Source organism: Dendropsophus ebraccatus, chromosome 10, assembly GCF_027789765.1.
Source record: "Dendropsophus ebraccatus isolate aDenEbr1 chromosome 10, aDenEbr1.pat, whole genome shotgun sequence".
NCBI lineage: Eukaryota > Metazoa > Chordata > Amphibia > Anura > Hylidae > Dendropsophus > Dendropsophus ebraccatus.
The window spans coordinates 13,162,441-13,176,417 of NC_091463.1; the positions used below are offsets into that span (position 1 = coordinate 13,162,441).

General features: G+C 45.0%; 1 protein-coding gene across 1 annotated transcript in view; it reads right to left on the reverse strand.

Annotated features, from left to right (window-relative positions):
* The window catches only part of KCND1 (potassium voltage-gated channel subfamily D member 1), a 42,552-nt gene that overhangs the window by 20,571 nt on the left and 8,004 nt on the right, over positions 1–13,977 (reverse strand). Inside the window, exon 2 of the mRNA XM_069985868.1 lies at positions 1,644–3,144. Coding sequence (XP_069841969.1) covers positions 1,644–2,758 — 1,115 coding nt within the window. The 5' untranslated portion in view covers positions 2,759–3,144. The remainder of the gene's footprint in view (positions 1–1,643; positions 3,145–13,977) is intronic.

Genomic DNA, 13,977 nt, shown 5'->3' on the forward strand with positions numbered 1-13,977 from the left:
TCCATCTTTAATGCCACCATTTTCCATTGGCAGCACCACTGTGTATACATGAGGCTTGGTGCATGGAACTGCCGGGCCCTACAGCCTTCTCGGGTTCTTCACCCATATGTATTTTTAGAAACCCCTGATCAATAATGCAGGCTGAGGTGGGAAATGGAGTGCTATGGCTGCTGCCAAGCTGCCTTTCCCCTTCCCACTGACAGCACAGTACCAGCTAGGAGCTGAACAGCTGAGTCACTTGAGGCAGAGCGGTTGCTGGGGGCATACTCCCTGACTACATTAGGGTTGTCAGGAAGCATGCCCACAGGAGCCCGTCTGCCTCAGATCAGTGATACCTGACAACTACTAAAAGTTTGTCAGGTACCATTGAGGATTTCCTGTATGACTATGTTACTCTTATACTGTTTTGTACGGATCTTAATAATAAAAAAATTACCTGATTTAAAAAAAAAAGTTTGTCAGGCAGCACATCCTTAGCAACCAGTATGTCTCAGAAATGTCAAGCCAAATCGCTACAATAGCATTGTCAGGCCACACATCTTTAGCAATCTGTTTCATATTAGTCAAGCATAACAGCTTCAATATGGTTATAAGGCAGGACATTCTTAGCAACTAGTCTTTCTCAGGTCATTTAAGCCTAATAACTATGATAATGTGTTCAGGCAGGACATCCTTAGCAACCAGTCTGTCTCAGATCAGTCAAGCGTAAGAACTACAATAATGCTGTCAGGCAGCACATCCTTAGAAACCAGTCTGTCTCAGTTCGGTTAAGCCCAATAACTGCAATAAACTTGTCAAGCAGGATATCCTTTGTTATTGTTCTGATAAGTAATGTCTAAAAAAATACAAAAGTGTTGTCAAGCAGCATATCCTTAGCATACTGAAGGCCAACAACTATTAGTGTTAGGCAGTATATCCATAGCAACCAATGTGGCTCAGATCAGTCAAGTCAAATGGCTATGGTTGTCACTCAGGAACCACATGCTTAGCAACCAGTCTGTCTCATGTCAGTCAAGCCTAATAACTATAATAGTATTGTCAAGCAGCACAGCCTTAGCAACTAGTCTATCTTAGATCAAATAAGCCCAACAACCAATAATGGGTTGACAAGCAGAACATGCTCAGTAACCAGTCTATTTTAGATCAGTGAAGCATAACAACTACTTTAGTCTTGTCAGGCAGAACATCCTAAAGTCTTTAGTCTTTGATCAGTTACCATAAAAACTACAATAGGGTTATCAGGAAGCACAACCTTAGCAACATCTCTATCTCTAATCAGTCAAGCCTAACAATTATAATAGATTTGTTAAGTGGCATATCCTTAGCAACCAGTCTGTCTTATCCTAACAACCACTAATGAGTTGCCAGACAGCACATCCCTAGCAACCAGTTTTTCTTAGATCTGTCATGCCGAGTAACTATAATATGGTTGTCAGGTAACATATCCTTAGCAACCAGCCTGTCTCAGTGCAGCCGAGTCTAAGGGTCAGAAGTGACAGATTTATTATTGTTGATGTAGAATTATTGTGTGATAACTTTTTCACCATGGTCACCGTTTCTAGGAAAGGAAATCACAATTAAGTTGCGGGTCGGCATAGTAACAATAACACACTTAATTGCTAACAGGAGATCATGTGACTCACCCTAGTGTTGTCATAGTAACAATCGTGTACCAGAAGGCAGCAGGAATGCTTGTGAACTTCGTCTTGCTCGTCCCCTTCTCGGCATAGAACATCACAGTGGCGAAGATGATGATGGCCATGGTTAAGGAGAAGAGGAGGAAGCCAAGCTCAGAGGCACAGCTCTTCAAGGTGTACCCGAGAATCCGTAGTCCTTGGGAGTGGCGGGAGAATTTGAAGATCCGGAAGACTCGAAAAACACGCAACGTGACAAAGGCACCACTGACATTATCGTTCTCTGGCATGACCAGTTGTATGTAGTAGGGCATGATGGCCACCACGTCAATGATACTCATAACACTACGCATAAACTTACAGCGGCTGGGGGCTGCAAATAGTCGCATGAGGTACTCAAAGGTGAAGATAAGGACACAAGCTGTATCCATGCAGTCAAAGGCTGTCATGTACTTTTCCCCACAGGGCAGATCCTTAAGGCGCCCGGGCGGTGGACGGCAAGGCACCGTTTCCACAACATTTGCAATCACCGAGACGGCAATGAAGAAACCAGTGACATAGTAGAAAACGAGAGCCATAGTGCTGGTGTGAGGGTTCTCAAAGGCCCTCCACAGTCTCTGACGGAAAGTGCTGTCAGGTGGTAGAGGGGTATCAGTAGCCGTTTCCGCCTCTGTATCCTCCGCTAGCCTCTCCAGGTTCTCTTTTTTACGGTCGCGATATTCTTCTAAACAACAATCTCCAATGATCTCCGGTATGATGCCATAGAATGACAGCTCTTCGTCAAAGGCCTGGATGCATTCATGACGCGGGTAATGCAACTTGCCAGTCCGGTAGAAGTTGAGGATGTGTCTGAACATTTCGGGATCGCGGTCGAAAAAATATTCCTGTGTCTCCTGGTTGAAGAAGAATTCTTTCTCGGTGCTTCCTAACAAGGTGTCTGGGTAGCGGTCCAATGTGTTTTTCCATGTCTGGAACTTCCTTCCGCTGACGTTGACCACCAGTATTTCGTCGTTCCTCTTTCTCTTGTCACTTGGAGGCTTTGGCATCGGCCTCTTTGCAAGAGGAAGCCATCCCACCGCCGCCGCTCGGGCGAAGGGTAGCCACGTTGCCACTCCAGCAGCCATAGTTCAGTGGCTAAGTCTTCAGTGGCCACAAGTCCAGTGTTTGGATCCAGTATGTGACCATGAAAAGGTGGACCTTCCTTAGGGAACTAGATGACCATTGGAGAATTCTGGCATTTAGTTCCAGTCCCAGAAGGCAGACATGAAGGAAAGCTCTACCTGTCGTAAGCTCTGGACCGCCAAGGTTCAGTAATGTTCCTGAAGGTCTAGATCCACAGCCGCACCGGAGGCTTAGTCACACCATAGTGCACCATAGTCATCCGCTATATTGCTATTTTTCTTTCCAAATTCTCGCTCTTCTTGGATTCTCTGCCTGCATCCTACAGATTCTTCCTGTGTTCTTCTCCCACACAATCTGTAATTAGATTTCTTTCCAATATACTCTTGTTCTGTTGGCAAATTAAGAAAATATCAGAAAATATAAGATATACAGAAAAATTACAGTCTTATTCAGTGTTTAGTAGGTGCTAAGATACTATGACTCATATACGGACATCAGGATACAGCGCCCCCGAATACTGGATACAGAACATTAATGTTTTTCTGTCTTATATCCTCTACCTTAAAGGGGTTGTCCAGTTTTAAAAATCCATTTCCATTCCACTATCAGGAAATTCTGCATTAACACTTTTCTTAGGGTCCTCTCAAAGTTGAGGATAGTTAGAAGGAGCGTCTCTCACTTTGGAGGACCTGTCCTGTTCAGGTAACCCATTGGTATGAATGGGCACATTGTAATGTAAAGTGAACACACCAGGACTCCCCACAGATTACAGCTGATCACTGGCAGAGGGGAGCTTTACTATCAGCTTATCATCATAAAATCTTTCTCTGAAGAAGTTATTGTCCAGAGTGGAGAACCCCTTTAAGGGTGCGTTCACACCTACAGGATCCGCAGCAGAAAATAAGCTTCGGATCCGGTAAGTGTGAACGTACCCTAAAAGAGTCTTGAGCACCACCTCTAATATGTTATCATGAAAATATAAACCTTCTAATACCTACACAGTCATGAGTCTCCTTACTATCACCTAATATACAAATGAACCTCGACCTCCATCTATACCCACATTCAGGTCTGAACTTTAGAAATTAAAGGGGGGCTCTCCACACTCTTCCATGTAATTAATCTCAATGGTTGGCCTAAAATATTGACCTGAAATATACATGTCACCTGCAGGGGCCAGTTAGACAAGATACCTGGCTGTTTGCGTCCGCTGTTTGCTAGGGCTGTTGGTCATAACCATCGGTGACAACACAGGAATACTATACACCTATATGGCCAGCGCTGTCACCTGCCATCAGAAAGGCTCCCACCCCTCTAGGATTTCTCTATAGAAGGTAACGGCTGTCGGTATCCATTACTGGATGTGGAAACTAAGGCAAAGCTTTGACGTTATTGGGGCAGACGGACTACTCTCCCTACTATCCGCTTTGTGAGTAATCCCCTTCCTGAGCACGCTGCTATCTACCCAGGAGCTGTCATCCCGAGGAATCGGTGTAATGAGGAGACATGGCAGAGCGGGCAGCATTGTCACTCAGGATCCCGAGCACACACGCTTTATCTTTCTTTACTTGCTGTTATAGATGGAAATTCAAGGAAATCTCCATGTTAGTGTGACAGTGAGTAATGTCACTTCTCTGAACCCGATATACTGTCATAGAATTACGGCTCTGGCTAATAGATGGGGATGGGGCTGGGCGGGGTCTGACTCCTCCTGTTATCTTTATCCGGCCTAATAGGGAAGATGACAAAGTGGACAAAACCTTTAAAGAAATACTCTAAGCCTGACTGGTTGGAGCCTGACTCATGAATACAACAGGACACAGTACACACCTTTGCTTTAGTGGTCTTTGAGGGTCTCAGCACCAGAACCAACACTGATCAAAACTTAAAGGTTAAAATGTTATTAGATAACAAAACTCACACAGTAATTGTCAAGTTAGCTACCTATAGGTCGAACTAGATAGTTTTTTTCCCCTTTTGTTTGGGAGCTAATTTGCATATTTCCCCCCCATGATGCATTGCCTGTCTCTATACAGCAGCTGTGTCTCTTCAATGAGAACTAGTACTTCTCCTCCCTGAGCTGCACTGCAGGCCTCTTACTAAGCTGCCTCCATATACCTTCAATGAGAACCAATAACCCCCCCTGTTCTGAAGCCTCTCACCAAGCCATCCAGTACCCAGCACTGTACTGATGAAGGGCCTCAAACAGCTGCCTACAGATAGGTGTCTGGTTTGTTTGATATCTCTAATCATGTTTTAAAGCTTCTTTATTGGTCAGGCACTGACTTAAAGGGCTATTGATGGACTTAGGGAGTCGGTATTCTTCCTCCTTAAGGAGAGCTTATTTGCATAAATATTTCCCATGAAGCCTTCCCTTTTCAATACAAACCAGCACCCCTCATCCCCCTGAGTTACTGCAAAGGCCTCTCACCCAGTCAGCCATTACCCTGTTCTTTACTGATGACCCCAAAACAGTGAGAAAGGAACAGTCGATGGGTTTTTGGTCTGATTTGTTTCTGCCCATATAGCGTGGATTAGACTATATACAAGGGATAATATATACAGTCAAAGACAATGATAAAAAAAAAAAATCTAAAACAAAAAAGACCAAAAAAAATATTGGTCGGCCTCCATAAAAAAGTGAAGAATCACCAGAGATGTATGGAACGGATACAAGAGAAAAATCTTCTGATGCCGTTTATCACAATCCTGACATCCTAATGGGCTCGGAGAATATTGAACTTTTATAGGTCAAGAGAAATACAGTATACTTAATGGATAACATTAGGTCACGGTATCCATCTTGCCGGAGTCCAGGGCGATGATGGACAGTAGTGTTGGGCCTGACTGCACCGCGGCAGGAGACTTGTATTAGCCTTCAAAATGGTGAGTCTGCCAGAGGATGTAATGGTAAGCACTCATTCCTTAAAGGAATTCTCCCGATAACTATGGAGGCTGAGATTAGTACTGTGATGTAATCCAGAGCTGCAATGATAATTCTATTGCTTTTCATTTAAAACAGTTGGCAGTGTAGGTGTCTCTCCATTATACCCTACTGATCTATGGGGTATCAGGTGCAGAGGGAAGCAGCTGTCATCATCATCAGTATAGGAAGGATTCCTTTCGGTAAGAGCAGTTAAGCTGTGACTACATTAGGTAACGCAGCAGAAACAAAATCAATATGCATCTCCGATAACCAATGACTAAAACATAAGTCTGGAGACCGCGGATTTATCCAGTTGTCCCTCTTTTCTTTACCTCTGCAATTTTATAAAGAAGAGGATTACTGACAGTGCGAGAGCCCGGAGATCCTGACAGTGCACTTACAGGACGAGACAGTAACTGTCCATCTATCTATCTATCTATCTCCTATCTATCTATCTATCTATCTCCTATCTATCTCCTATCTATCTATCTATCTATCTATCTCCTATCTATCTCCTATCTATCTATCTATCTATCTCCTATCTATCTATCTCCTATCTATCTATCTCCTATCTATGTCCTATCTATCTATCTATCTATCTATCTATCTATCTATCTATCTCCTATCTATCTATCTCCTATCTATCTCCTATCTATCTATCTATCTATCTATCTATCTATCTATCTATCTATCTATCTCCTATCTATCTATCTATCTATCTATCTCCTATCAATCTTTCTATCTATCTATCTATCTATCTATCTCCTATCAATCTTTCTATCTATCTATCTATCTATCTCCTATCTATCTATCTATCTATCTATCTATCTATCTATCTATCTCCTATCTATCTTTCTATCTATCTATCTATCTATCTATCTATCTATCTATCTATCTATCTCCTATCTATCTATCTATCTATCTATCTATCTATCTATCTATCTCCTATCTATCTATCTATCTATCTCCTATCTATCTATCTATCTATCTATCTATCTATCTATCTATCTATCTCCTATCTATCTATCTATCTATCTATCTATCTATCTATCTATCTCCTATCTATCTATCTATCATCTTTATGGCAGCTATAAACCCTGACCTGTCCAGGGGGGTGCACTCTCAGAAGCGCCGTATAAGCAGCTCTCTTGGCTGACATGGGGGATATGGATGGTGAAAGGTTTGGAGATGAAGGTGTAGTCTCCATGTCCCGGTATATTTAAGGGCAGTTCCTGCAGCTCCATCAGTAAATGGCATCTTAAATAAATAATTTACTGTTGTTTATGGAAGTATTATGTTATGCAGAGCACTCCGCCGCCGCAGCATAGACGACAGCCCCGCCTCCTCATTTGCATAGTGCCACATTGCTAAAATATTGGGAGGAGTTATTGTATCATTGGCCATAACTGAGATATTGGGAGCCCCAACAATTCCCATTCAAGTGAATGGCCACCATGTAATGCTACCGTCTCCCTGCAGCGCCCTCTGCAGGAAAGGGTAATAATCAGACATGTAACTTGCCCAGGACTGGAGGGATCAGCTGACCCACCCTGGCTTCTTTTATAAAGGGGCTGTCTTTGTGAGCAGAAACCTTTAACTATTAATATGGCCGCCTTGTCTTAAAGGGATTGTCCTGCAGTTGATAATGGCTTCTAAGGTGGATCTTACATTCTTGGCAGCAGATTCCAGTCCCATAGATATAGATGGGATTATAGGAGTCTGATCCCTATGCTGTGTATAGCAGCACGCCCAGGACTCTCACCAATGCAGAGACATCATCTCTTGTGGATTTTGCTCGGATTCGTTGTGGATTTGTGGTGAGATCCACAGCAGAACATTCCCTCTGTATGTGGCCCCGGCCTTACAATGTGGCCACCATGGAGAGGAATGGGGTCTAACATTCAGGACCCCTGTATGAGCCCCTAAGCCCTGTAGGCCTGTGTATATGGATGGGATATGCTATGTATTATACACTGGTGAGGACGCCATGACAGCCACCCTAATGTGACACTGATGGATCCGGTCACTCACACTAAGCTGAATTGTTCATTTCCCAACAAATACAGTGAAATCTTGATTATCTGCACTAATGATGCTGTACAGCTGGGGAGTGCTGCTCCGGAGAACAACTTAACTGGAGAACAACTTAATTATACAACAATTCTGAGATACAGATGGGACATAAGATACTGAAATCTACTAAATATGCAGCATACTAATCTATCTCCTATCTATCTATATCTATTATCTATCTATCTATCTATCTCCTATCTATCTATATCTATTATCTATCTATCTATCTATCTATCTATCTATCTATCTATCTATCTATCTCCTATCTATTATCTATCTATCTATCTATCTATCTATCTATCTATCTCCTATCTATCTATATCTATTATCTATCTATCTATCTATCTATCTATCTATCTCCTATCTATCTATCTATCTATATCTATTATCTATCTATTATCTATCTATCTATATCTATTATCTATCTATCTATCTATCTATTAATCTATCTATCTCCTATCTATCTCCTATCTATCTATCTCCTATATATCTCCTATCTATCTATCTATCTATCTCCTATCTATCTATATCTATTATCTATCTATCTATCTATATCTATTATCTATCTATCTATCTATTAATCTATCTACAGTATCTATCTATCTATCTATCTCCTATCTATCTCCTATCTATCTATCTCCTATATATCTCCTATCTATCTATCTCCTATCTGTCTATCTATCTATCATCTATCTATCTATCTATCTATCTCCTATCTATCTCCTATCTATCCATCTCCTATCTATCTATCTATCTCCTATCTATCTATCTATCTATCTATCTATCTATCTATCTATCTATCCATCTCCTATCTATCTATCTATCTCCTATCTATCTATCTATCTATCTATCTATCTATCTATCTATCTCCTATCTATCTGTCTATCTATCTATCTATCTATCTATCATCTATCTATCTATCTCCTATCTATCTATCTATCTATCTATCTATCTATCTATCTATCTCCTATCTATCTGTCTATCTATCTATCTATCTATCTATCTATCTATCTATCTCCTATCTATCCATCTCCTATCTATCTATCTATCTATCTATCTATCTATCTATCTTCTATCTATCTATCTATCTATCTATCTATCTATCTATCTATCTATCTATTAATCTATCTCCTATCTATCTATCTCCTATATATCTCCTATCTATCTATCTATCTATCTATCTATCTATCTATCTATCTATCTATCTCCTATCTATCTGTCTATCTATCTATCATCTATCTATCTATCTATCTATCTCCTATCTATCTCCTATCTATCCATCTCCTATCTATCTATCTATCTATCTATCTATCTATCTATCTATCTATCTCCTATCTATCCATCTCCTATCTATCTATCTATCTATCTATCTATCTATCTATCTATCTCCTATCTATCTATCTATCTCCTATCTATCTATCTATCTATCTATCTATCTATCTATCTCCTATCTATCTGTCTATCTATCTATCTATCTATCTATCTATCTATCTCCTATCTATCCATCTCCTATCTATCTATCTATCTATCTATCTTCTATCTATCTATCTATCTATCTATCTATCTATCTATCTATTAATCTATCTCCTATCTATCTATCTATCTATCTATCTATCTATCTATCTCCTATCTATCTATCTATCTATTAATCTATCTCCTATCTATCTATCTATCTCCTATCTATCTATCTATCTATCTATCTATCTATCTATCTCATATTCTATCTGTCTATCTATCTATCTATCTATCTATCTATCTATCACATATCATCTATCTATCTCCTATCTATCTATCTATCTATCTATCTATCTATCTATCTATCTATCTCCTATCTATCTATCTATCTGTCTATCTATCTATCTATCTATCTATCTATCTATCTATCTATCTATCTATCTATCTCTATCTATAGACAGATAGGAGATAGATAGATAGATAGATAGATAGATAGATAGATAGATAGATAGATAGGAGATAGATAGATAGAAACAGGAGGAAGCCGCACATCCAAAGGTTCATGGAGCAGGTGCTGTACAGAGTCAGTCCCCTGGCTCGGGGATCCCCAAAAGTATGTAAAGATGTTCCGCAGCACACCAGCATGCTTGATAATGATCTCGTGAGGAGGTTGAAACGTCGCATCCTTTGTATTTTTCTGTATTTTATGGAATAAAGCACCTTTTACACGTATGCTGGTGTGCTGGGGAACATCTTTACATAGATAGATAGATAGGAGATAGATAGATAGATAGATAGATAGATAGATAGATAGATAGATAGATAGATAGATAGATAGATAGGAGATATATAGGAGATAGATAGATAGATAGATAGATAGATAGATAGGAGATAGATGGATAGATAGGAGATAGATACATAGATAGATAGATAGATAGATAGATAGATAGATAGATAGATAGATAGGAGATAGATAGATAGTAGATAGATAGATAGATAGATAGATAGATAGATAGGAGATAGATACATAGATAGATAGATAGATAGATAGGAGATAGATAGATAGATAGATAGATAGATAGGAGATAGATAGATAGATAGATAGATAGATAGATAGGAGATAGATAGATAGATAGATAGATAGATAGGGGATAGATAGATAGGAGATAGATAGATAGATAGGAGATAGATAGGAGATAGATAGATAGATAGATGGATAGATTAGGAGATAGATAGATAGATAGATAGATAGATAGATAGATAGATAGATAGATAGATAGATAGGAGATAGATAGATAGATGATAGATAGGAGATAGATAGATAGATAGGAGATAGACAGATATATAGATAGATAGGAGATAGATAGATAGATGATAGATAGATAGGAGATAGATAGATAGATTGATAGATAGGAGATAGATAGATAGGAGATAGATAGATAGATAGATAGATAGATAGATAAATAGGAGATAGATGGATGGAATAGGGGCGCACAGAGGGCAGTGTGATCTCCTATATATCATAGTGAGCCCCTATACTGAGAAGATATTGGGGGGATCAGTCCATTCTCCCCTCTCAGGCAGCTTCCTTGCATTGGACCCCATTCTCCTTATAGATGGGGGGGTTTGTTAGGTGGGACCCCCGGCCTCGGAGACATTGGGGGGTCCCATATGAATAAGCACCTGTAGCTGTGCAGTCTGTACGTGCTGCTAATGCTGTGTGCGGTTCTTGCAGCCACTTAGTGTTCGGCCTCCAGTGACCGCACAGTGTGTACAGGAGCCTGAAGGCCTGTGTATTCCGGATTACCGGACGCTTCCTGTACATTAGCTGCTTAGTGCCGGGCCCGGCTTTATTGCGCTGCGGCTTTCCCCATTACTGGAGTGCGGTAGCGGGAGGTGCCTGTACACACAGCACGGCTCTGCAGCTCATCCATCCCTTGTGTGCTGGAGGTAATGGGGATCCATTCTCACACTGCGGGGAGGAAGCACAGAGCCTGCGGCAGATGGATGCCAGCTGCTGTGTGCCATGCTGCCCTGTATACTGAGCTATATACTGCACGTGTATCATCTACTGTGTCACACACTGCATTACACCATGCCCACCCTGCCAGCTGCCCATATCACTGCCAGCTGCCCACCCTGCCAGCTGCCCACCATCACTGCCTGCTGCCCACCCTGCCAGCTGCCCACCATCACTGCCTGCTGCCCACCATCACTGCCTGCTGCCCACCCTGCCAGCTGCCCACCATCACTGCCTGCTGCCCACCATCACTGCCTGCTGCCCACCCTGCCAGCTGCCCACCATCACTGCCTGCTGCCCACCCTGCCAGCTGCCCACCATCACTGCCTGCTGCCCCCCATCACTGCCTGCTGCCCACCCTGCCAGCTGCCCACCATCACTGCCTGCTGCCCACCCTGCCAGCTGCCCACCATCACTGCCTGCTGCCCACCCTGACAGCTGCCCACCATTACTGCCTGCTGCCCACCCTGACAGCTGCCCACCATCACTGCCTGATGCCCATATCACTGCCAGCTGCCCACCATCACTGCCTGCTGCCCACCCTGCCAGCTGCCCACCATCACTGCCTGCTGCCCACCCTGCCAGCTGCCCACCATCACTGCCTGCTGCCCACCATCACTGCCTGCTGCCCACCCTGCCAGCTGCCCACCATCACTGCCTGCTGCCCACCCTGCCAGCTGCCCACCATCACTGCCTGCTGCCCACCCTGACAGCTGCCCACCATTACTGCCTGCTGCCCACCCTGACAGCTGCCCACCATCACTGCCTGATGCCCATATCACTGCCAGCTGCCCACCATCACTGCCTGCTGCCCACCCTGCCAGCTGCCCACCATTACTGCCAGCTGCCCACCCTGCCAGCTGCCCACCATCAATGCCTGCTGCCCACCCTGCCAGCTGCCCACCATTACTGCCTGCTGCCCACCCTGCCAGCTCCCCACCATCACTGCCTGCTGCCCACCCTGCCAGCTGCCCACCATCACTGCCTGTTGCCCACCCTGACAGCTGCCCACCATCACTGCCTGCTGCCCACCCTGACAGCTGCCCACCATTACTGCCTGCTGCCCACCCTGACAGCTGCCCACCATCACTGCCTGCTGCCCACCCTGCCAGCTCCCCACCATCACTGCCTGCTGCCCACCCTGCCAGCTGCCCACCATCACTGCCTGCTGCCCACCCTGACAGCTGCCCACCATCACTGCCTGCTGCCCACCCTGACAGCTGCCCACCATTACTGCCTGCTGCCCACCCTGACAGCTGCCCACCATCACTGCCTGATGCCCACCCTGCCAGCTCCCCACCATCACTGCCTGCTGCCCACCCTGACAGCTGCCCACCATCACTGCCTGCTGCCCACCCTGACAGCTGCCCACCATTACTGCCTGCTGCCCACCCTGACAGCTGCCCACCATTACTGCCTGCTGCCCACCCTGACAGCTGCCCACCATCACTGCCTGATGCCCACCCTGCCAGCTCCCCACCATCACTACCTGCTGCCCACCCTGCCAGCTGCCCACCATCACTGCCTTCTGCCCACCCTTGCCAGCTCCCCACCATCACTGCCTGCTGCCCACCCTGCCAGCTGCCCACCATCACTGCCTGCTGCCCACGCTGCCAGCTGCCCACCATTACTGCCTGCTGCCGACCCTGCCAGCTGCCCACCATCACTGCCTGCTGCCCACCCTGCCAGCTGCCCACCATCACTGCCTGCTGCCCACTCTGCCAGCTGCCCACCCTGCCAGCTCCCCATATCACTGCCAGCTGCTCACCATCACTGCCTGCTGCCCACCCTGCCAGCTCCCCACCATCACTGCCTGCTATCCACCCTGCCAGATGCCCACCATTACTGGCTGCTAACCACCCTGCCAGCTGCCCACCATCACTGCCTGATGCCCACCCTGCCAGCTCCCCACCATCACTACCTGCTGCCCACCCTGCCAGCTGCCTACCATCTCTGCCTTCTGCCCACCCTTGCCAGCTCCCCACCATCACTGACTGCTACCCACCCTGCCAGCTCCCCACCATCACTGACTGCTGCCCACCCTGCCAGCTCCCCCCATCACTGACTGCTGACCACCCTGACAGCCGCCCACCATCACTGCCTGCTGCCCACCTGGTGCCCTGCTCCCCACCATCACTGACTGCTGACCACCCTGCCAGCTCCCCACATCACTGACTGCTGACCACCCTGACAGCCGCCCACCATCACTGCCTGCTGCCCACCTGGTGCCCTGCTCCCCACCATCACTGACTGCTGACCACCCTGACAGCCACCCACCATCACTGCCTGCTGCCCACCTGGTGCCCTGCTCCCCACCATCACTGCCTGCTGCCCACCCTGATGGCTCCCCACCATCACTGGTGTCAGAGCTCTGCCTGCTGGCTCTCACAGCTCTTCATCACATGTCTCATTCTTTACTAGAGGTCTCTCACAGCTCTCCATCACATGTCTCATTCTTTACTAGAGGTCTCTCACAGCTCTCCATCACATGTCTCATTCTTTACTAGAGGTCTCTTACAGCTCTCCATCACATGTCTCATTCTTTACTAGGGGTCTCTCACAGCTCTCCATCACATGTCTCATTCTATACTAGAGGTCTCTCACAGCTCTCCATCACATGTCTCATTCTTTACTAGGTGTCTCTCACAGCTCTCCATCACATGTCTCATTCTATACTAGGGGTCTCTCACAGCTCTCCATCACATGTCTCATTCTATACTAGGGGTCTCTCGCAGCTCTCCATCACA